The 24,705-nt window shown below is 40.0% G+C and overlaps 2 protein-coding genes across 2 annotated transcripts; both read right to left on the bottom strand.

Annotated features, from left to right (window-relative positions):
• Positions 1-790: 790 nt before the first annotated feature.
• Positions 791-12,704, bottom strand: tkt (transketolase). The gene is made up of 14 exons (XM_005800121.3): positions 12,598-12,704; positions 11,597-11,714; positions 11,117-11,230; positions 10,538-10,635; positions 7,430-7,621; positions 6,568-6,686; positions 5,723-5,919; positions 5,459-5,623; positions 4,333-4,489; positions 4,117-4,247; positions 3,952-4,035; positions 3,376-3,469; positions 3,151-3,273; positions 791-1,533 (listed from the first exon to the last, which is right to left on the bottom strand). The coding sequence occupies exons 1-14, from the start codon at positions 12,702-12,704 to the stop codon at positions 1,346-1,348; spliced, it is 1,887 nt and encodes a 628-aa protein (XP_005800178.1). The 3' UTR covers positions 791-1,345.
• A 2,412-nt stretch (positions 12,705-15,116) lies between these two features.
• On the bottom strand, positions 15,117-24,699 carry dcp1a (decapping mRNA 1A). Its single transcript, XM_014469159.2, has 9 exons — positions 24,518-24,699; positions 24,144-24,184; positions 22,968-23,095; positions 20,786-20,852; positions 19,413-19,551; positions 18,643-18,741; positions 17,240-17,809; positions 16,924-17,142; positions 15,117-15,881 (listed from the first exon to the last, which is right to left on the bottom strand). The coding sequence occupies exons 1-9, from the start codon at positions 24,647-24,649 to the stop codon at positions 15,801-15,803; spliced, it is 1,476 nt and encodes a 491-aa protein (XP_014324645.1). The 5' UTR covers positions 24,650-24,699; the 3' UTR covers positions 15,117-15,800.
• Positions 24,700-24,705: the final 6 nt, after the last annotated feature.

The raw sequence follows: 24,705 nt of genomic DNA, 5'->3' as shown, positions 1-24,705 counted from the left end.
TTGATGCCATCAAAATTTGATTTGTTGGTAAATAAAATGAACCAACAGCATTTGACACGCGTCTTATTTTTGGATGCACAGGTACCGGCTGCAGCCTGCGTAAATCTTTTAGCATGCTTTTTAATTATTAACTAGCATTAAATATAGAGGAAACAGAGCAACTTTGAGCTTTTATGATCGGGCAGATATCAGCCAGTCAGCAGGTCTCTGAACAAAACAAGTGCATAAAAATACTTTGATAACTTTTTACAGCCTTCAGTACTCGAGGATAAAAACACTCCCAACAACTTCTTCAGGTATTATTTTGTTTCTTTCCAAGGCATTTATAGGATTTTAAAAAACCCCATTATTTCAGAAAAGCTTTTGCCAAAAAATAATTATGATACCTCAGATGGTGACATAAATAGTGGCTCCGTTTCTGCTTTTGTTTTTTTTTTTTTGGTGTCTTCCTGCATGTTTACATTTTCATCTGACGTTTATTTCACAACCTTATCATTTAGTAACAGCAAAAGGTGTGAAAATAAAACAAAGTCTATTTTGAGAGCTAATCAGATGTTTCAGGCACATTCTGCCTCTTTCACCACTTTGAATCAGATTTAAGTAATTCCAAGAAGCAAAAATCAGAACATGACGATTTTAAAACCTGGGTTTTATTTACCTACATTCCCACCTCCCACCAAATAGAACAGATGAATACATTATTTTACCGAAACGGTTAAGGTTGGCAAACCTCACTCATTCTTCCTTTTCTTTGAAAGAAAGCCTCAAGGACGACACCAGACAGACGGAGTGTGAAGAAACCATCCCTTTATTTGTGTGGATCAGTCCAAACCAAAGTCAGAGTCGAAAGAGTTAAAAACAGTCAGTGCTCAAAACAGACCGAGCCCGAGGTTTCCTCCACCCGGCTGTGGGGTGAGATCTACACGTTCACACCAGGTGGAGAGCACACCGAGGCCGAGGCGTGAGAGAGGCTCCACAGACGTGACATACGGTATAAAAATACACGACTCCAAACTACGTTTACTGCTTTTTTTACTGAAACACTACAGCAGCACCAGCACTTTCAATGTAGAGGCAGAAGGGGAACTACGGGGTGAAGGAGTGAATATCTGTGAGTAAAGAGGAGGAGGAATGTTTACTGAACTCCGACTGATGGTGGTAAAACTCTGCAGCGGATCAAATTACCGACAAAAATCTTCTGTTTGCTCTTTAGAGAGTGAGAGAGACCCGGACGGGCCCCACCGTCTTTCTTTCTATCTATCTATCTGTGAGGGGTTTATTGTTTGTTTCCATGGTGATCACAGGTTAAATAGCGGCAGTTACCATGTCGCTCTTCCGGATGTCCTTATTTGGCGTTGGCAGAGCTGCTGAGCGTCTTGCGCACCGCCTGGGCGATGGCGTCGCGGTCGATGCCGAAGAGCCGCAGCAGCTCGTGGGGCTTGCCGCTGCGGGGCACCTGGGAGACCGCCAGGCGGTGAACGGTGAATCCGGGTTCGTTCACCACCGCCGAGCACACGGCCTCGCCGAGCCCACCTGAATGCAGAGCAGAGCCAGTTGAAAGTGACGGTTTGCGCCCAAAATCGCTTTCTCTGTGCTCCAGTCGTCCAACAAATCCTCCTGAATTCAACTCGACTTCTCTGTCGGAGGGATGTGAGGCGGAGTGACAGGCGTGACACCACCCTCCTGGGACTTTTTCACTCTTGTTCTCGCACTTTTAAGGTTAAAGAAGGGTGTGTGCTCAAAGCAAAAAATAAATAAAATAAAATAAATAAAATTGGTTTGACTCCTTGTATTTATTGCTCCTGTTCAGAGATATTGTTAATACTTGGAAAAGAAAAAGTTAATGGATTTGAAAAGAGGCAACATCTTCAGCCTGACAGGCAACGTTATTTCCAGCTACACCCATATCAGCCTGTTTACAGTGGCTTGCGAAACATTGACCTTTTTCACATTTTGTGATTACAACCACAGACTTGCATGTATTTTATTGTGATTTCATATGACAGACCAACACAGTGCAGTGGAATAACTGTGACGTAAAAGAAATATGCATCATTTCCACATTTCTTCCAAGATAGAAATCTGAAAAGTGTGGTGTGTGTATGGATTCACCTCACTCATTCTATTGTGACACAAAAGAAAAAAATAAGATGTGAAAACTTCTAAAGCTGGGTTAAGTTAGAAAAACCATAAAACACAAATAAGGAGCACAGCTCTGTTCATGTTATGGGAGAATAACAAAACCTTAAAATCTTAGTATCGAGTCAGGGGTGCTAAACTCAAACCCGTGACACACTTTTCAGATTTTTGTTTAAAATAAAAGATCTAAATTGTGTATCATTCCCCCCCCCACTTCTCAATTACGTGGTATTTTGTGTTGGTCAATCACATAAAATGCTAAAATGCTAAAAACATCTGCAAAGTTTGTGGTAGAAAAATAGGTTTGTGTGTAGCTTTGCAAGACGCTATACATGCGTGTTTCTGCTCGCCATTCATTAACAGCTAAACAGATAAAATAAATGATAAGAACAGCAGTTTAATCAAGATAACTGAAAACGTATACGACGACGAAGACAAAATGAGACTGGAAGGGAAGCAGTTTCTCAAAGATTGTATCTGTCGGGCTGCAGCTGTTATCTAGGTCGGCAGGAGCCCAAAGGCCAGAGTTGAAATTAAGAAGCAGCGACAACCCTGGTTCCTCCGCTCATCCTACCACAAGAACTATCCCCTTCATTCTCTTCTCTACTTTCAGTTTGTTTTCTGTAAAACCACAAAGGGTATCGCAAATAACACAAATACCCAGAGATATTCCTCCTCTGACTTGAACTGAACATGATGGAGACAAAAACACGAAAAGTCACCATATCTATGCAGAGGCGTTCACTGTGTTTGTACTTTAGTCAAATGTGCAAAAAAAAAGAAAAAGGTAAACATTGTTTAATATTCAGAACACAATTGTAAGTACACAGTAATATAACTAGATACTGAACTTCATTAATTAAATGAGCTCATTTAAAAAAAAACGGGGGTATTTATCTACCTTATTATGACAGCAGCCAATCAAGATAAGTTAAACATTTGACATTATACAGCATTACATGTTATTTAGCCAGAATGCTTCATTTGTGTCTAGCAAAACAAATGGTGTACCTTCGTAGTAGTGGTCTTCCACTGTGATGATGCGTCCTCTGGTGGCTCTGGCACTGTCGATGATGGTCTTGGAGTCCAGGGGTTTGATGGTGAACGGGTCGATCACGCGAATGTTGATTCTCTCTAATGAAAAGGAGAAGAAGAAAAGCTTTTCAAAGTGCAGAAGGTCATCTAGCATTTTCTGCTGCCTTTGGTTGGTCTCTGTCCGTGTTTTCCGTTCCCGACCTTTCTTTAGCATTTCTGCTGCAGCCAGAGCCTCCTGGAGGGTCACTCCTGCTCCAACCACGGTCACGTGGTCATCACTGGTTTTATACACGACCTGAAGTCGAACATAAAACACAACTCTGTAGTGTCACCTGCTCCCAATGATCACAAAGTGCAAAGGAATCTGGAAAGTAGCAAGGGTAAGTCCACAGTTCTCTTCCTGACGCCTCGCCTGAAAATGTTTTCAGTCCAAATGTTGTGAAATCAGAACCTTACAAAAGGTTTGAGGTCATCATCATCTGGACTTTCTCAGATTGTTTACAGGGATAGTAAACTTTGTGTAGGTAAACTACTGAAGTTAAAAAAAGAATACAAAATAGTTTAAACGTATTCTTCTCTGATTATGTTAGCATTTAGCAAATACAAATGATTTTCGTGTAGCAGGACACACTGTAATCTGATTTTGTGGCAGATTATATGAAAATAAATGGCGGTCTTTTTACACCAGGTGTGTAAATATGCAGTTTCCACTGTATTTAGAAAAGAATTGAAAACAAAATGAAGACGAAACGGAGATGAGGAAGCGCTGCTCCAGACCTTAGCCTGACCAACATGGAAGTCCTCGTTGCAGTTGTAAATGACGTTGTTTTCTGGGCGACTTGTTCGTATGAAGCACAAACCCTGTAACAAACCAGAAAACATTGTCCTGTGGCAATGTCGCCGTTTTTAAGTTGCCACTGATTAAAAGTGAAATCCGAGTACCTTTGTAATGGCTGCGAGCTCCACAGCCTTCTCCGTGGAGACCCCGTCGCTCGGGTAGAAGATGGTCGAAGTGGGAATGGCTCTAAACATGGCCAGGTCCTCCAGGCCCATCTGAGACGGCCCGTCTTCCCCTAATTCAACAACAAGCTTCTTCTCAAACAAGGTGCGGCACGTTGTAAAAGGAAAGAAAATCAAATCAGCACGAGAGGAACTGACCGATGGAAACGCCACAGTGGGAGCCGCAGAGGTTGATGTTGCTCTCGGAGATGGCGGCCATGCGGAGCTGGTCGTAGGCTCGGGTGAAGAATGTGGCGAAGGTGCTGGCGAACACCACGTTACGGTCGCGCACAGCGCAGCCGATCGCCACGCTCACCTGCATGAGAGAGAAGGGAGAGGCAGCGGTAAAGGCAATGAGGTGGGGAGACGCAAAGAATGTGACGACGTGTTGCGGATTTTATCTATAGAGCAACACAAAGACTCTCAGGAAATGTTTTGCGTTTTTGTCAGACAGTTTCTAAATTATTCTCATCTGACCAGAGCACCTCAGTCCACACGTTTCTTTGCCCTGCTCTTCTATGTAGGCCAGATTTGTAAAGTGTATAAATAATGGCTGTTTTGCTGCATGGACTTTTCAACCAGAGCTTTGAATCACTGTTTTAATTCCCCCAGGGTTAATTCCTCCCGACTGCATCGACAAAAATATATTAAAAGTCATGTTTCATTTCATTTCCTTTTCGTAGTCATGCACTACTTTGTGTGCATACAATATTGCATAAATGTGCACTACCTCTGCATAATCTTTAATTACATAGACAGTTGTCATGTAAAACTGTGCAAAAGTCTTAAACCAGCACACAATGTGTATTAATTTTCTAAATCACAGGAATAGTTTTAGTTAGTTTTGTGATATCTAAAAGGAATTGACTGAACCGAAGCACAAAAACTACCTCGTCTTTCGATTAAACTAATTAATTTTTGTAATGTAGATAAGAACACTCCTTTATTCTTATCTTTGATTTTCAATAAAGTCGGACTAAATTGGCCTTTCCCCCAAATCAAAGATCATTTCTTTTGTGAAAAAAGATTTCATGAGCAGGAAATTCATTTTGTTTCTGTCAGTTTTTGGAACAAAAAACAAACTGAAGACAAAATCTGTGTTTTCAGTTCGGCTGGATCGTCTTCAGTCCTTTCAATTTTACTAAAAAAATTTCCATGCTTGCATCACTGAAGGCATTGTTCAGTGGGAACGCTTCCCAATGTGGTAGAAAGTTCAGCGTTACTGTTTGGGGTCCGTTCTCCAGTCTCCCCCCTCTAAAACCTGGAAGTGCCTCAAATTTCTCACCAGGTTCTGCTCTGCAATGTAGCACTCCACATAGCGGTTGGGGTGCTCATTTTTGAAGAGCTCAGAGAACGTGGAGTTTTTCGTGTCTCCATCGAGGACCACCACTCGTTCGTTGTAGCGGCCCAGCTTGGCCAGAGCCACGCCGTACGCCTTCCTCGTAGCAATCTGGTGAAAAAAAACCCAACAAAAAACACACAAATCAGTGGAGAGGAACTTGAAAATACCACCAATCAAATGTCAGACGGTCTTCATCACAGATCTCACCTTTTCTCCAGGTTTGTAGTTGGGTGCGCTTGGCATGCGGATGTTGCGCAGGCTGACGGGCGATGTGTCCTCATTGGGCGGCGCAGGATAGAGGCGTTTGCTGCAGCTGACGATGCGACTCTGCAGCTCCCTGATCACGCTCTCCGACATGTCTTTGGGCAGAGGCTTTCCATGCCAGCCCATCTTATCCTCAGCCGCTGACAGACACATAAACACTGATTTATTACAAAGGACTGACCCGTGGAGTTAGCCTGCAGGCTTCCAGAGGTCAGATATTTGCATGGTGTGGCCTTAAGGATGCCTTCATGCATCCTCTGCAACCAAAACGCCCTAATCATCTTTACATTTATCCAAGTTCAGACAGGAATAAGCCTGTCCAGATGTCCAAATGATAACAATTTTCCACTTCACAAAGTTACGACAGTCCGTTTCAAACTTGAGGGGTTAAAATAAGAGGTCAGAAGACTTTTAGCTTTCTTAGTAAAGACTTAAAAGCTTCTCAATGCAAACTATGCCGTTAAAATAACTCTTATGCTGCTTTCTCGCTCACACACATGTGGTCACGCACTTTTGGCCTTATTATCACAACAAGAGCACAATGGGCGGCTGCTGGGAGTGTATCTTACACATTCTGGAGGATTACTGAGCTGCAGCAGCTAAAGCCGTACAGAGCTGCCTGGATTATTGGAGGCTAAAGGCACTGATGGCGCGTCGAACCCCATCAGGCTCAGTTTCCACCTCTTTAACCAGGTAAGTTTTACCCCTTATCAAATCACTGAATCATTCCGGTAACTTCAAGTTCACATTGTAATTCTCCTCCTCGTTGGTATACATCTTGGCGGTACCTGGGATGCCTTTGCCCTTGATGGTTTTGGCTATGATGGCGAGGGGCTGGTGGCGGGGCTGACTCAGCACCTTACACAGCTCCTCCACACTGTGACCGTCCACAATGATGGCATGCCAGCTGGACAGAGAGAGAAAATAAACTCTGTTTATATTAGAGAAGGTAAGCATTACTCATGCAGATATTCTTCAGAATATGAGTTTCTAATGGGGTTATTGACATGAATTTGACACTATGCGAATACGCAACAGCCCAAGTAATCCAGACATACAAAAAAAAAAAAAAAATCCAAAACAAATAAGTCCATAAATTAAGTCAAGCTTCCTAAAGGGGAACAACGAGGACTCATGCAATTTTCTTGCATGAGTCTTTCTGGATTCTTAAAGCCAGAGTATATTCATTTGAAATCATATTTTTGCTTTCATAGCTATATATTATTTTGCAACTTTATTGTTATTGCAATCAAAAAGGGGGGAATTTCCATACTGTGAAGAACCTTTTGGACTGCAATGAATGTTGGCTACTTATTTAAGAACCAAGCATTAAATCTCTATATCTGCAACATATTCTGTGAAATTAGTTGTTTATGGCAGCATGAGCATAATAGCAGAACATCAGGCATTTGCCAAAAGCAACTTTTTCAAGAAAATCTTGTTGCCACGATGGAAATAATGACGTTCTTTTTCCAGTAACTGTATAGACGTTTCAATATCTGGGGTTCGGGTTTGTTACGAATCCACGGCAGACAGAAAAAAACAGTTTATAATTGTTAGTCATCAACATTGCATGAAGTCACCAATGTAACTGCACATTGCTTATTTCTCTTCTGCTGTGCGTCCCTAGACACTTCACGCTTCGCTCACCCAAAGGCCTCACAGCGTCGCTGATATTTCTCCACATGGTGCTGCAGTGGAGCCGGGTCGCTCTGGCCCAGGCGATTGATGTCCATTATGGCCACCAGGTTGTCCAGCTGATAGTAGGAGGCGAACGCCATGCCCTCCCACACCGCACCCTCCGACGCCTCTCCATCACCCAGCAGGCAGAACACCCGATAGCTACACACAGGGAGAGATGCAGAGAAGTATCATCATCATCACTTCTGTCACATCTCCACATAATCCTGTTCCTGACCCTAAAAACACGTTGGGTGAGACACGTTCATCCGTGTTTCACCCGCCCTTCCAACACTGTCTGATCCTCCTCAGTAGTTGTTTCTGTGGCGTAACGTCTTCTGACAGATTTCCAGTCAGACGGATAAGTTGTTGTTTAAAAGTCTAGCTGAGACATGCAGCTTTAACGCACGCATTCCAGCCACGGGCTCCAAGAAAAATAACGCGTGGCACAGAGGGGAGGACGAGTGGAAAGAGATGAGAGGAAGAGAGAGAGAAACCGACAGCAGAGTGAGAAAACCTGCCAGCTTCTGAAACAAGATCTAAAATAAATACAAGTCTTACAGTCGGTGAATATTTATATGTATTAAAGCATATTTATTTTTACACTGGAGCATTTTCAAGTGCATTTGAAATGCATTCTGGACACCTCCAACAATTAAAACTAAGAAAGAAAAAAATCAATTACTCACAGGTTCTGTGAGGTGAGAACAACAGATTTAGACAAGGTGAAAGCAATTATTGTAAACAACCCAAACTCAGCCAGTGGCGACGTCTCTGAGTTGTGTTGCATCGCATGCTGTCTAAACAAAACCACAGAGGAGATGAAGAGTGACGCCTCTAGTGAAAACATTCTGTGACGCTTTATTATCAAAGTATATTCATTCCTTGATCTGGTTCACATGATGTCACAAACCAACACAACAAAAGCACAGCATTCATTTCTTAATTTTCAAATAGATAAAAATCTGAAAAGTGTGGCATGTAAAGCTATTAAAAAAACAAGAAACAAAAATTGAATCCCTGGATGTGCAAAAGTGATTTGAGAAAAGTCCCTGAAGCAGAACTTGCACCACAAGGTCATTCTACAAAATATGTAGACAGACAAAAACATTTAGCTTTTTCAGTTTTGAATACAAGAAACGCTGATGCTTGAAAATATTTTTACTCTTTAAAAATCGGACCGTATTGCATAAAATCCCAATTAAACACACAGAAGTTTGAACTAAAGTACTGTGACAAAAATGTGGAAAAGTTCACACGGTGTACAAAAACTTACGGAGTGATGCGTTATCTGGTAGGTTTGCAAAGAACGGTGTGCAGTTTATTGGTAGATGTCCCCATTCAGAAGTTTTCATTTTAAATTTAGTAATCAAACCCAGTGTTTCTGTCATTTATTCTTTTATTAGGTTTTGTCCACACAGTGCCGGCTCTTCGCCCACGCGCATCAAGCACAGTTCATAAGGCACCAAAATAAAAATCAGGCTGCAAAAACCCACCATAAGCATAGTAATCATAAAAATGACAAATTTCAAGTAAAAATTGTATAGAGTATGTTCAGAAAAACCATCAATAAAGTGGTAACATATTTGAGAATTAAAAGTATGTCTTGTGCCCTACAGAGCATTTGTTTCTCACCATCACATATGAGATATAAACACAAAAAACGAACTTATAATAAAAACCTATCATTTATTTCTGAGCACAGCTTCAGGATTTTACTGTAGTGTTTTTTTGAGAGGACACGTGGCACATTGGTGAGGCAGAGCGACGAAGGAGCTACTGTGTGTGTGTGAGTTTTTTTTTTTTTTTGTGTGTGTGATTATTAGAGCGGAAACAATCGAGCGCACACAGAATGCAACATGCAGGACATTCGGCATTCCTTTAACGACCGTTTGGCTCTCCGTTGTGCTCAGGAGACCGACGGTCTCCTTCAGTTCTGTTCAGACTGAAATGATTAAGTCTGGTTTAAATCATTGAAAGTGAAAGATTTTCATGTTTTTTGGTTGTTTTTCTTGTTTTTTTGTTTTGTCCCTTTAGAGGCCGTAAAGCGACGGCAGTCTATTGTTGGAGAGAAATCCACGATTCTTTCTAGATCGCAGCAGAACAAAGGAGACACACGTGGAGCGACCCAAACCAGTTACCAATCAGCTGAGTAAGTGTTTAAATAAAACTGCTCTGTAAGGCGTTTTACATGGAGTCAAAGAGCAATATACATTTAAACTCCAGCAAATCAATTAATGTGAATTATAATTGCAGCTTTGTACATTAACAGCTTACAAGGAATCAATATGTTTTGTCACTTGCACGCCCCTTTTTGATCATTCATTTTCTTCCAGTTTAAGACCTAAAAGTGAACCAAAAGGAAGTTTTGCACTGGTCTAAATGTCACCATAGACTCAGGTCTGTCAGGGAGCATTTGATGCAAATCTTGCTGAAATGTCACATCAGCACAGCTCCCTGCAGTGGGTGTGATGTCATGCATAATTTCATGCGAGCAGATTCAAGTGCTGGACATCGTTTTGGTTTTGTTTTTTTCTTAAAATGTTGAATATTGTGGGGTTTTTTTGTAGTTAAATGTTTAAAGAAGAACTAAAGTCGCATTCAAATCAAATCATTCAATGATTTTAAGGGGTTTTTAGGATTTCATTAAAGTAAATAAAACATTTGCAACCACAGCTTGTTGGATATATTGAACAAGCTGTGGTACATTTCAATACCTGCTTGAAATGTATAAATACATTACATGTATTACATACATGTATAAATATATCTGTCTGCACAAAAGAAAATATTGTATATTGTAAAAGTAATTTGTGTGTCCTTACATCTGATCAAAACATAGAACAATAAACTCTGATAAAGTTATTCAGCAGTTTTTAATTCAAATAGCAACACATCATCAGCATATCAGCATATTTTCCTGCATCTCGTGTAACATTTACTTATCTGTTAGATTTATGAGTCGTCTTCTAATACTTTCAGGATATCTTCATATTTTATACCTCCAGTTGCTAAACTCCTGTTTTAATGTTGCCAAGGTGAGCTTGTTCCGTCTGTGCATGTTGCTGCGGATGTTACCTGGCCTTGTCAAAGTATTTTCCAGTGTAGGCCATTCCACAGGCGGCTCCAAGGCCCTGACCCAGAGATCCAGTGGCCACATCCACGAACTGCTGCTTCTGTTGGGAAGAACGGCGACACAAACAGTTAGACTGTACCGCAGTCTGAGCTCAGTGAGACAGAGGATGGATTGTTTTGTCTTTTCCAAGCGAACAAGAGCATGAGACAGAGGTCCAATCTGTGCTGTAGATGAGTTTGGGTGCTGTAGTGTCTGGACTCGACGTAAACAGTGTTGACAATGTCTGCAGCAGAGAACAAACTTTGTTTGCCAAACAGAAAGAGATTTGTTACTGCCTGCAGTGTTATCAGTGGAAATACACTACAGAGAAAAATTATTTACTCCCTTGCAGATTTTTTAAAAATCTTTACTTGCCACACTTAAATGCTTCTGATCGTCATCATAAAAAAAGAAGTGAAAATAAAAGATAGTCTAAGTAATTACAAAAAGCAGTTTGCAGATAATTTGAGGTGAAAGTAAGTGATATGTTGCATTAATTGGATGGATTTTTTTTCTTCCTGCAGGACTCGGTGTCACCTCACCGGCACAGGGTGGCCCTCCAGGATTGAGTCGACTTTACGGAGGTTCAGAAGCTCGTTCTCCTTCAGGTAGCCGACCTCCGCCCAGACAGCATACAGCACAGGAGCTGCATGACCCTGGAGAGGCAAAGGGAAAACGTTAGCGTCTAAATACACTCGTTAAACTTGGTAATCATTAATAAATATGTGGACATGGTACAGATGTTTAAAACATGGCTCAGATGTTTAAAACATGGCTCAGTGTGTTTGTTTCCTGTCTGGTTTAGGGAACCATGGATCCGCAGAAAGTGAACAGTGCTGTGTGGCGTAGCAGCACATGAAGAAATAAAATGGATACAAATATGTTGATAGTTAAATCTGAAACGGAGTTATGAAAAGGGTTAACATGAAGAGATGCAAACGTACTTTGATGAGCCATTTCTTTCAGTTTCTACACAGGAGACCAGGGCAAAGCCTACATGCAGATGGGCGTTCTGGTTTTACCTTGGAGAGGATGAAGCGATCATTGTTGGGGTTACGGGGGTCTTCGGGTCGATACTTCATGGAATGAAAAAAGAGCACAGACATGATCTCTGCCGCGCTGCAGCATGATGTGGGATGGCTGCAAAAACAAGAGGAAACTCAGACATGTGGCTTTTATCCAAAAAGATAAAAGCAATTCTGTTTAAATCTACAAACATGTTCTGTGCAAATGCAGACATGGAGATGAGAATGAGCAGGAAGATAACCAACAGGGTTACGTCCTTCCAGGCTACCTGTTATGTCATGATGCAACGACACACCATTGGTTTCTGGAATAAATACACCTGATACATTTTGTATATTATACATCCAGAGAAACTGAACAGTTTCTGTACATTATATGATGCCAAGATATGGGAGAGCTATAATAGTTCAACAAAAACTAGGCTTTTGTTTGCAAATCATCCCAGTTATACCGAACTTAGCAATCCAAACAGGCATTTTTCCTGTTTTTATATGTTTAAAAAGTAAACTAAATAAAAGTAGCTGAAGATCACCAAAAATAAAAAATAATAAGTGACTTGTGGTAATTTTGCAAACAAATTGGAATGTCACATTTTCATTAAACCAATTAAATTTTCTCAAGGTCCTCCCTCCTCTTCCCCCATCCACAAACACACACGCAAGCAAATACACAAATATTCCTCCGAAACGCTTGACCAATCCCCCAAATCCATCTGATATTATAAATGTACGACTTCAATTGGTTGAAGAAGAAAAAAAAATCTCACTAAAGTAGCATGTGTTTGTTCTCAAAATCCATAGGAAATAATTGTCATTTTTGTCAATTTGCGCACAACAACTAAAAGAGTCAGAGAAATAGCAGCAATATTACTTAGAAATTACATTTCCGACATGAAAACACGAAGCCTTTCGCAGTGATTTCTGATTAAGTGACAACAACTTAAAGCGCAGCTCCAATCAGCAGGTCGGTATTTAATCTCCCCGCCGTCTCGTCTCACCCGCTGCCCGCTGCAGTTGTCGCCTTGATGGAGTTGATTCGGAGCCGGGCGGCGATGTTCCTGAGCGCCTGCACCGTCTGCTGGTCCGGCTTGTGGTAGTCCTCCATCTGTCCGATGCAGTAAAAGAGAGGCAGGGGTGGAGGGGGGGGGGAAAGAGCAGAGGCAGAGCGGCGACACACAAGCGGGACAAAACTCAAGCAAAGAGTTAAAAAGCCGCAGGTCAGATGTTCAGTTCAGGAGAATGAAACATGGAAGATGATGGGTGCGCATAGGACGATGGCAGGGGTTAAGAGGAGGCAGCGATGTGCGGCGTGAGAAAGTCACAGAGGGAGTACGGAGGAGGGAGGGGGTGTGTTTGTAAGCAAAGCCTATGAATGCGGCTCATATGGGTCTGTAGTTTATCCAAACGCGGCGCAACTCATATGGGCGCCAGGAATGAAATCATAAATCCGCCAGTGTGTTTCTCGGATCTTCAAATGTAGCTCGTTCAATAGTTACAGAGATTCAAACTACACTGAAGTCTATATTGTGATTCTCAGTTATTAACAACATGACGAAAGATCAAAAGCGCCATCATCCATCCAGATGTTTACTGAAAGCCGATAGTGACACCTGGTGGACAATACGGAGAAGTGTAACGTTTATTAAAGCAATGAAGACAAGCATGACTTAATCATGTTTCAATCAAAACATGTAAAAAACAAAGACAACAAAAAAACAGTTTTTTTTTTCTTAACATGTTTCCTTGTACAAAGGCTAATCCCAGTATGACTTCAGCTTTGTAATGTCTTAAAGGAGACAAAAAGCAGCACATATGCACACATTTTGAGTTCAGAACTTTATTATCACAAAATATGTATAATGTCCACTTATGCGCAATGACAAACCTAAAAAAATATTTAATTTGCAATGACTTACCCAAGAAACACAACTGTGGCCAGAATGATAAATAATGATCATAAAATCTTAAATATGACACTTGGTTCATATATTTGTTCCTTATTTAGAAATCCTAGAACAGATGGACTGGAAAAAAAAAAGCACTCATTTAATCAAGATTTCCACTTCGTACCGGAAACATCGACTGACATCTGGTTTGTTCAAGGCTGCACATATTTAACTTTGTATCTCTGAGCTTAATTAAAAAAAAGAAAGAAATGAAAAAAAGAAAAGAAACGGCACCGAAGTACAGAGCTGATGTCGATAGCAAACGCATTCAAGTCATGATGTCACAGTCAAAGGATTTACGCCACAATTATTGGTAAAGATGAGCAAAAAAAAGTATTAAAAACAGTTTGCAGTAGTAACAGACCGAGGAACACAGTGGAGTGGGAATTGTTTGTTTTTTTTCTTTTTAAATTAGTAATTTATTACACCAATTTCTTGCAGTTATCCAAATTTGAACTTTAGATTTCTTTTACCTGCAAAATTTGAAAGCTGGTCCTTATCCAGCTTTCAAATTTTCAAAATGTTTCAGACACAGGTGGGTTTAGGAGAACAGAGAATTTATTGCAGTCAGTTGCAACTCTTTCTGTCTTTAAAGGCATTTTCTCTTAGTTCCCATTTTGAACAGTGACTAAGAAAATTTGGGTCTTGGAATAGGAAGGTACTTATTACTACGAATATTTCCTAGGCACTCTGATCAATTAAAAAAAGCAAAGACATACATTTAAAAAAGCTTTAGTTGGTCAGAATTGTAATTATTAGGGGTGTCAATAAGTGTGGCACTTGTAATTTTGTTAAAAAATAAATAAATAAAAATAAAAGTTTCTTCATTTTTCAGTGAGGGTAAGCCAATACAGTAAGAGATGATTTTATTTTAGAGATTTTTAATTTTTATTTTTATTAGGAGTGCTGTATGTAGCAGTTAATATAATCTCAATTTATCCAAGGACGTTTGTGATTTTTCAAAAAAAAAAAAAAGAATATGGCAGACTTTCATATTGCTTACAAAAATACATTGTTTCACTGTTTGTTTTGGTAAATAAATCAGAGCCTGCAAACTAACATCCATAGTTTTAGAGGGGAAAAGATCCAGTATGCCCGTTATGTTGTGACTACAGATGTGAAGAAAGTTTTTCTGGAATAATAAACTTTTTTTGGGCCTTAGACGCTCTGGATGTACTATTCCTGTCAGGATTCACCACTAGATTTAGTGCAGTAGTCTCGTACTGCAAAGAGAACAATTTAATTGAAGTTCAACTGATTTTTCTCTACTTGAAATCAAACTGTAAGCAAAAAATGAAAGTAGTTTATTTCGTCCAATCCCAACTTTAACGACTTGCCTCCCGTGTAGAAATGAGAATGAAGTTGTTAAAAAAAAAAAATTCAGCTCCAACTTTTCCTTATGTGTTTTGATTATAGGAGGATGAATGTAAACAGGAATCCAAACAACATGACTTTTTTCCCCCTTTTTTTGCATAAGATATTTAAATTCATATAAATCTAGTTCTGTAGTACCTTCCTTAAGCATCCCACAGTGCTGGTCTGAATCTCTTGTGTATTGCGCAAGTCCCCCCCCTCCCCCCCCCCCCCTCAAGAAGGTCAAAGGTCAAGCACTGAGAGCTCAGCTGGTGGAGGAGAGGCAACAGCAAATAAGGATGAAAACAAAAGAATACAGGAACAAATGGAGGAAAGAAAGGATGCAAAGATGGGGCTTTGTGCGATTAGGAGTTATAAACATATTCTACCACTGAACGTGAATAAAAAAAAAACAACAAAAAAACAGCTCAAAGAATAATTCATAATCTATGTTTTTTTTTGCTTTGACTGCATCTTGGAAGAAAAGGAAGGTATTTATTCTAAAAAAATTAAAAAAAAACTTTTGTAAATAAACATCCATTGTATTCCTCCCTTTCCTGTAAGTAATCAGATTTCCTCAAGAAGTGGCCATTAGTTTAACCAGATTCACCTTATTTGGAAAGTATGGCTGAGGGACGTAGAGAAGAAATATTCTCCCCTTCGTGTTGCCTCGGTTACCCGCCGACTGATCCAGGGTAACAGAAGATTCCAGGGTTAGATTGCGCGGCTTTCCTGTAACAATCCTTGGCACACAAACCATTGCCAAAAAAGACAATGACAATGTGGTGTGCCGTGCGTCACAAACCTGCCTGCTCATCCTTTGTTTTCTCCCAAAATCATGTGTCCTCTTCTGTGGCCAGAAAGAAGCCCTAACACTGAAATCATGTCCGCTTGAAGTCGGACTACAGCTTCATGCTGCTGAAGTCCTTGGATACGCTCTGCAGGTAAGCGTCATGGATGGCACTGAGGAAGTCCGAGTCATTCTGGAGGAGGAAGCAAAAAAAAAAAGTAAAATGATTAAAATGTGTAAAAAATGTGGCAGCCCTTTTAAAAAGCCTTACATTGAAAGTTTATGCAGTAGCATAATGTTACACTAACTTTTCTTCGAATCCTCCTTTTTATTTGAGCTCTATTACTTGCAACATCAAAATTCTACATTAAATTTTATTTATTAATACCGTGTACAACCTTTCGTTTGCCAACAACAAGCAATTCATCTTTTACTTCAAATTTTCACAAGGTTGGACCATCGAGTCCAGTGGGCTTCTCTTAGACGGCAATGGAAGAAGGGAAAACTGAGCCGATGTGGTCATGTGTTTTGATCAGTGTCCATGGAAACAGTAGCAATTCTTTTTTTTCAGTTTTCTGGCTATTTCCCCCAAAAAAATCTCATCTTTAAAGAGTTCATAATGCAACATACTCTAAGGTCCCCAGTGCCTTTGAGAAACATAGAACACACATGCAAAAACAAATAGTTTCATCTGACCATCCCGGTTTATTAAACTCCAACTGTTTATTTTTGTGATGGTAATTCTTTACTGCAGGTCACTGACAGCAAGGCTTTGAAGACATTTTTTTATTATTATTTGTACCTTCTCTTCAGTGCTGCTCACTGTGTGAAATGGAGGGATAAATATGGCTGGAAGAAGACCTCTGTGTCAAAGTTATAATTCAAAGCAATAGGAAGAGGTGAATTATCGAATAAAAGCTCCAAGAAACTCTGATCAACCTTAAAAAGCATAAATTAAAACAAAAAAAAAGTTTCAAGTCCAATTGTTTCAAATGGATTTGTGAGAATAAAAACAACTGTAGCTGTAATGATTTTGCTTAAAAATTGTTTAACCTGTTTTTCACAGCTGAATAAATGTAAAGTCATATTTTGTATTTTCAGAATGAGGACATGCTAATGCAATAAAATACATTGTTTATTGGCTACTAGAGGCACCAATAAACAGACAGTTATCATAAGCTTGTCTAGAAACTGTTCTTAATTTGATCGTTTGACCCATTCCAGATGACCAGTACCTCAATGAGGTGTATCAAAATGTCCTGCAGCTGTGTTTTACTGCAGGGGGCCTGCAGAATCTCTGCAGCTCTTCCAGAAGCAGAGGATGGATCCGGAGGGGCGGACTGGATGACCGGTACTGTTGTGGTTTTATTTGTAGTCTGCTGGAAAGCGCTTGGGGAGAGCAGCACTGAAGCATCTGAGCCTGGAACAGCAAGACCAGGGCTCATAGGAATAGCCTGAGAGGAAAAAAGAAAGAAAGAAATAGGGTGGTTTAAGAACAAATACTGACAGAGCATCAGTTACCAGAGGCAAACAGCAAAAAGCTGAACTCACAGACATTGGCGCAATCAGTTTGGGAGGCTGAGAGAAAACGTCCTTCTTGGGCTCTTGGAAGCTGTGAGGGGGGAACAGCGTACTCGGCAGGAAGCTGGGAGCCAGGATCGGTTTGTGGATGCCGGAATTCACAGATGAAGCTGCTGGCTTGAGAGAGCTAACAATGTCCTGTCCCAGAAAGGCAGCTGAAGGTGCTGCGGGTGCGGTGAGGTTATTCTGATGCTCCGATCCAGCTGGAGCCATCAGCAGAGGGGAGACGGAGCAGTGAGGCTGGGGGTCTGGCATGGGGACCATGGGTTTGAAGACAGGACTGGGATTGAGTGTGTAGGGAGCGGGGATGGGAGTGGGTCTGTGTGGCTGCTGGCTAGAGCTGGGGTCGTGGGTTGAGAACTGCTGGGTGAGGAGAGGAGCCTGGTGAGCTGCAGCAGGATACGGCTGCTTCTGCACGTAGGCGCTAGGGAGGTCGCCAGAGGAGGAGGATGAGGCGGCGTTCTGCGCGGAATGTTCTTTAGGGAGCGGAGAACCAAAGAGCTCCTCAACAGTGATCTGCTTCACCATGGTGTGAGAGCTCTGGGTGGTAGACAGTGCAAAGTGATTAGCTTAAATCAGTGACCGGTGCAAGATAAACAAAACTCGCATTAATACAATACAATCGCAGATTTTCAGATTTTATCTCATAGATAAAGACCAAGGAGAAACTGTGAAGTGAAAGGAAAATTATGAAGGGCTTCAAAATATTTTTTTGCAAATACAATGCTGAAAAGTGTGGAGTGCTTGTATTCAGCAGCCTTTACAAAAAATTGAATGTCCAGAAGTCATCTAAACAGCATCTAATTTAACCTCAGTGTAAATCCAACCTTGACATCTGAAGAGCCACTGCTCAAATAACTTCATATTTGTTTTATTTTTAATTTGAATTACTTTAACATAAGATTGAAAAAATATGTAGAATAAAAAACAACAGATCTTTATGCACCATTTGGATGATGACATTTTTGTCTTTTGTCACTTCTGCTATTTTCTTTCTTTTTTTTTTTACCCCTCCAGGGGGTCTTTTGTGGGCTCTAGTGTCCCTTATATGACAGGAGGCTGACAGGAAACGGGGAAGGAGAGGGGGGAAGACATGCGGCAAATGTCGTCGGGTCCGGGAGTCGAACCCGCGACAGCCGCGTCGAGTACTCAAAGTCTCCAAATACGGGTCGCGCTAACCACTACGCCATGCCCACTTCTGCTATTTTCATTTAAATAAATGTTTTCAAGAATTAGAATTGCTCCATCTTGATCACAGTTATTGAATTACTTCTCAAGAAGGCTGGCTTTAGTCTGCACCATAACCAGCTCTGGTAGATAACTTTGGTGTTTCCAAATGCAAATGTTGGAAAATAAATAAATAAACGAGCTACCTTTTCAGCTGGATGTGTACTGTGTGCAGGTTCTGAAGCCTTGTTGATGCTTGTTTTCACATTTAACTCTGCAGACACGTCTGTTTCTCCACTCTGGGCCTTCAAAGCACACAAGACATGTAGAATTAACAAACTTAAGTTTAGTTTATCAAAAACCAACATGGGGAACACATACAAAATAAAGGAAGGTTTGAGAAGGATGGGATAGGGTTCAGAATTTAAAACCTGGAAAAATAACCAGCTGAAAAGCTACATTTATATACATATATTTGGTACCAGATGTAAAATGTTGAAAATGGAACAAAGAAAAATAATTTGTAGAATTTTGTTTTGATTTTTCTAATATTTTCCATTTTCTTTGTGATGCTTTTCCAGACCTGGGAAATGTTTAAATTCAATTAAATAGTTTTCAGACCTTTAGAAACTATTTAGATTGATATGAATGTTGTTGCCACCTACTGGCAGCATTTGGACATTATATCCATTTTGACAGAATAGGACAATTTCTTTTTTTCAGAAATTAAAAAAAAAAAAAAAAAAAACACTCTCCTTAGTAGAGTGTCCAGGAGCTGCTATGCCTAAAATAATCTACTTTTTTCCATGTCACAGAATATTAAGTAACATGAAAACATATTTTTAAAAGTCTGTGTTGATGTTTCAGTGAGGAGAAGCAAGACATCCACTGCTATATATTTTATAAGTTTTACAGTAAAAATGTTATCCTGTAAAGACGAACAGAAACAATGAGGTAACATGCTGTGCTCCCTCACCCTCTGGTATTCCTCCTTGGCTTTGCTGAGCAGCTCCAGGATGTCGATGGGTCGGGATTCTGCGACTCCATTGGTTCTCCCTGGATCCACCCTCTCTGGGGTCTTTCTCAGGGCGTGATTGGCTTCTTGTTTCACAATCCTGGAGAATAGGTAGATTCATTTCAAATCAGAATGACTTTGATGATTTATTATTATTATTGACACTAGCCTGTCAATTTGCTGCTGATGAATGTTAATTGTCCTACTGAAGGGCAAATAAAGGAAGATTCCACTCTTTTCTACAAGTAATTATGTTGAAAATGTCAAACTTGAATAGTTTCATTAGACACTGCGATTCAATTACATTTTAATTTCCAGTTACGAACAAGAACTAAAACACAAAACTCAGTTTCTAAGAAACTTAGATGACTACATCAGATCAATACGTCATAACAGGGATACACAGTAATGTCATCCTGCTCAAAAGTACACCCATCTGCTCTAGTATACAGACTCAATAATTGGTTAGGGTTTGCATGAATTACTGCCTCAGGTCTATGGAATGGCTACATGCTGGCCTTCATCTTCTCTGCATTGCTGCGTTTGTTATGTCATACTGTCTTTGTGAAAAAACTGCTTAGATTCTCTATAACATTCAGGTCAGGAAGTTTACTGGCAGGTTAAGCACTAAGATACAACAGGTATTATAGCTGGAATTGGTACTTTTGCAAGTGCGGGCAAGTGCCAAGAGCTCCAGTAAATCAACATTTCTATAAAGCTTGTGGACAGGGCACTGTGAACAACCAGTGTCTTTAACAATAACTTTTTGTGGTTTACCATCTCTGTGGAGGTTGTTGATGTTTCCTGGACATCTGTCAAGTACGAAGTCTTCCTTGTGATTGTTTCGGCCATAAAATAACAGAGTAACTTTTTAAAAATCCTTTTCTGGAGACCTGAATTTGGGGTTTTCATTAGCTGTCAGCCATAATTGACAGAAATAAATGCTTCAAATGTTTTACTCTGTATGCAATACAGATAAATTTCCAAAAGTATTTCTTTTTCTTTAAAGGTTTTATTGGCTCCAGTGGCCTTTATTTGAAAGTAGTTCGACAGGAAACAGGGCAATGAGAGAGGGGGAAGACATGCGGCAAAAGTCGCCAAGCCGGGAATCGAGCCTGCAACCACCGCCACGAGGAACAAGGCCTCAACACGTGGGTCGCGCTCCGCCCCTGCGCCACCACAGCACCCCACCAAAACTATATCAAAGATATTCTAATTAACAGAAAAGTTTTTTTTGTCACCTGGAGGAGTTAATACTGCTTGAATAAATCCAACCAAAGAGGAAAATGTTTCATATTATTTATAATTAGACACAAATGAATATTCTTACTTACTTGACCATCAGCTGGGCGATGCGGTGACAGTCCCGTTTGTCGTAGAACCAAATGCTATAGATACCCACTGTCAGACAACACAAACACTTCCTTTTAGAGAATGTTTACTATGACTGAATATCAGGAGAAGAGTTACACTAGACAAAGCTCTGCACTTTAAAATACCAGACAAACGGAAGAGAACATCTGTGGAGCCATAAATCTAGACATATATTTTGTTTCATATCAGTAACATATTAATTAATAATTTAAAGACTAAATGAACATTCAGATTTGTTTAAGGGAATAAGTTTCCAAACTCCAAAAAAATCATCAAAAAAAGTAAGAAACTTCACTTGAAAGGAAACTGAAGGTTTTCCTGCTTTCACCAAAGTAATAATAATTAGTTAACCGAACAATCTTGTTATTTGTGTGTGACAAAATGCTGATGTACTCAGGGACCCTGCTGAGGCTGAGCTAGCCTAGCAACCCAAGTGTTTGCCTCCCGGCGGTCCCTCCTGCTAGCAGAGGGAATTTGAAAAGATGTAAACAAGTGTCTTAAAGTCCATGTTTCTCTCCAACAGCATACTTCAATTCTGAACACACACCACAGCCTGCAGCACTTAGTTCAATGGCGCTCAAAAGGGACTGAATGTAGACTCAAATAATCACCATCTCTGTGAGGAATTCACCTTCTGTCTTCTCGAGACTCTGCTCTTTTATAACTATCCTTCTGCAAACTTTTTACTTTGTACAATTCATCTTAAGATCACAACCCAGGAATCTGTTCTAACAGCTACACATTTACAGCAGCAGATGAACAGCAGACCAGAGTGAGAGACCTACATCTGGAGCCAAGGCAAACTGATGGATCAAAACCAAGGAGGAATTACAAAAACAACCCTCACTCTCTAGTAAGGCGATAAGAGGAGCTGCAGATTTGGAAACCCGGCGAGTTCCTGCATCATGTCGTCCATTCCAGCGAGGCTGATGGGAAAACCGAGTCCAAAGGGGGAGCAGTCTACTTTAACCCTCACCTTGGCTATGCTATTTTTTCTCATAAGCAAACAAATGGGGAAGCAATCCAACTCTTTGTTCGTTGCCTTGATGAAACTTCTCTTCAGACTTCTCATAGATTACCTTGGCGGCAGCGCTGTCAGCTACTTTCTGAAGATCTGAGGGACTTTCTTACTTTCCATTTCCCTGATCTGACTCTAACTTACAGTAAGATAAATACCAAGTAGCAGTCTGGTGCCGCAGTCAGAGTTTGGTGGGTTTGATTCTTTCCCAAATGCAGGAAGACAGCAGCAGCCAAGCTAAGCTGGAGTTGCTGCATGGCGAGCCACGGCCATGAATAACAAGGTCTTCCTCCTCAATGCTTCAAGGAGACTCAAAGATGACTTCATGCAGAACGGACGAGAGATGTTCCACCGGACGGTGGGAAGATGTTTGTCTAGCCTTTTCAGAGGTAAACCATTAACACCAGTGACTGCGACTGTGTATGCTTTTAGGTACAAATTATCTCTGACAGAAACACACAAATGTAAAAGACTCTTCATCTTTTACATTGTTATCAATGCATGGTAACGATGACAAAAAATTCATTTTTCATTGTATTTAAGAGGAAATTTAAAACAAATATCCAATAGTTTTTATTAACAGAAAAACAAACAAATATTCGTCCTGCTGCTAACATTATCGCAGTTCTAATCAAAATTATAACATTTGTTTATTGTCTTTTTTTTTATGAGACCGACTTAAGCAAAACAATGAAAAAACACAAACGTTAGTCATAATTTTCAAGTATTATTGGTTTGCTTTTTATAGTAACAAAATAATAAGCTGATATTTGATGGCTAATTAATTATTTGAGCTAAAGGCTTTCTAAAGTCTGCAGTCAGACATGAGTGCTTCTTTATTGTCCACACATCAGGAGTCTCGGTTTTTATAACTGGAAATATTTCAAAACAAGCAAATTTTTTTTCTTGCAAGTAGCAGAACTGTGCAATCACTTTTATTGAGCAACTTTGGTCACTCCAACACCTGTTATCTCAGTAAAAGAAGTTTAAATCAGGTGCAATATGACCCTTCAAGAAACAAGAAGTGCGTCTGACGACTGAAAAACTAAAACTGACTAGAACCTTTGAGATCTGTTCGAGCTGAGAAATCTCTTAGTATATATTTTCTTCCTCAAAACACTCACAGTTGCCATTCCTGTAGAGCAGGAAGGGATCCTGGAGCTGGAACTCCAGATCTTTGTTTATCGGCTCCACGAGGTTCTCTGTACTCAGTCGATTCATGATGGTGAAGCCATGGTGAGGTGAGGCAGACCTTCAAAAAGGACAGATGGTATACAAATCACTCATGTTGAATATTTTCCAGTTTCAGTGTTAAGTATTACTTACAAAATTAGCTAATTGGTCTTTGAGAATTAAAACTTGCATTACTATGCTATCATAGATATAAATATATGATCTGAATATGATATCAAAACAACAATATTCTGTTTACCGCAATGACTACAGGGATAATTTATCATTCAGCAAAGTTATAATGACAGCTGTAGTCACTTTCTCTGTGTTGTCAGCTTTAAATCAACACTGCAAAATCAACACTGCGTTTGTTTGGTACACATGTGTGCAAAACAGAAAAAGTTGTACCAAAAACTCTTGGTTTGAATTTGTGCACTGTTGAACTCCTAATATTTTCTCAGGAAATTTACAAGTCGTTTTATTTGCAAGTTTATTTTTTATATTTAACGTCTATACAAAATAAACATCTAAAGACATGACAAAACTTACAATGCGTTTCAGTTCGCAGGTTTTATGTATCATGTCACTATAAACGTGTTTACCAGGTTCTGGAAAAAAATAATTTAGCTTTCAACGATCTAGCTTTTATTGAATGAAATGAAAACAAAAATTTATGCAAATATCTAAGTACAACCTTATGTTTCCAAATAATATGAAGTAAATCGCTTCACACAGAGATACTCTATGCATGTGGAAACCAACTAATTGTCAATCTTTACAAGAGATTTTCCAACAAATTTATTCCAAAGCCAAAGAAAAACAAAAAAAGTATCAAATGGGACACCGTAGATCTCATCTTTGTTCTAAAAGTTATAACACCATGGAATATGCTGTCTGTGTACACTTGAAGCAGGAAAATGCCTTTTTTTATCATGTATATTTTTCCAAATGACTATATGTTGAAGGAGTAGGCGACTCCATCACATGTCCCTGTTGTTTACAAGAACCGCGGCCTGCACACGTTTGCTAAACACGTCAAATGACAGCTTGAGGCGACGTAACAAACACCAGTAAACAACCTTCGTGATTCTCCATTTAAACACCATTTTTACATCTTGTGTTCTTACCTCGAATAAACAAATAGTGTTCCTTCGATTTCAGTCTTCTCCTAAAATAGAAAACATGCAGTCTCAGTCAGGAACAATAATTGCAAACCCAAAGCGGGTGACTTAAAAAAACAACAACAAACAAAACAAAAAAGCAGCGGCTAAAGCTAGCCGCTGCTAGCGAGACTCGGTTAGCTTAACAACGCCGATAATCTACGTATTTCCCATAGAGTACAAGAAAAAGAACCTGGGTCGAATCCGACGTCTACCAGTGCTGCCTGGATAAACTTTAACATGATTTATTAAAACGTCTTTACGCAATTTTAATTTTAGAGAGAACAGCTACTATGCTACATAAACATGTAGCTAGCTTTGCCCATTCTTCCCAAACTTACCCATTCGTTCACTTTGGAGTTGAAGTTGTAGAGAGCTACCTGACCGGTAACATCCAGCAGCTTGTTTATGTACGGGTCTTGTCTCTGTAGAGCAGCTAAGCTCATCATATGTCCCGCAGTTAAAGTCTCCATCTTCGGACGGATTTTCTGCAAACACTTGTAGCTTCCGCCGCAACCGGAAATAGTGG

This window comes from Xiphophorus maculatus, chromosome 1, assembly GCF_002775205.1.
Source record: "Xiphophorus maculatus strain JP 163 A chromosome 1, X_maculatus-5.0-male, whole genome shotgun sequence".
NCBI lineage: Eukaryota > Metazoa > Chordata > Actinopteri > Cyprinodontiformes > Poeciliidae > Xiphophorus > Xiphophorus maculatus.
Note: the sequence above shows the minus strand (reverse complement) of the source record. Positions and strands in the feature narration are given on the sequence as shown.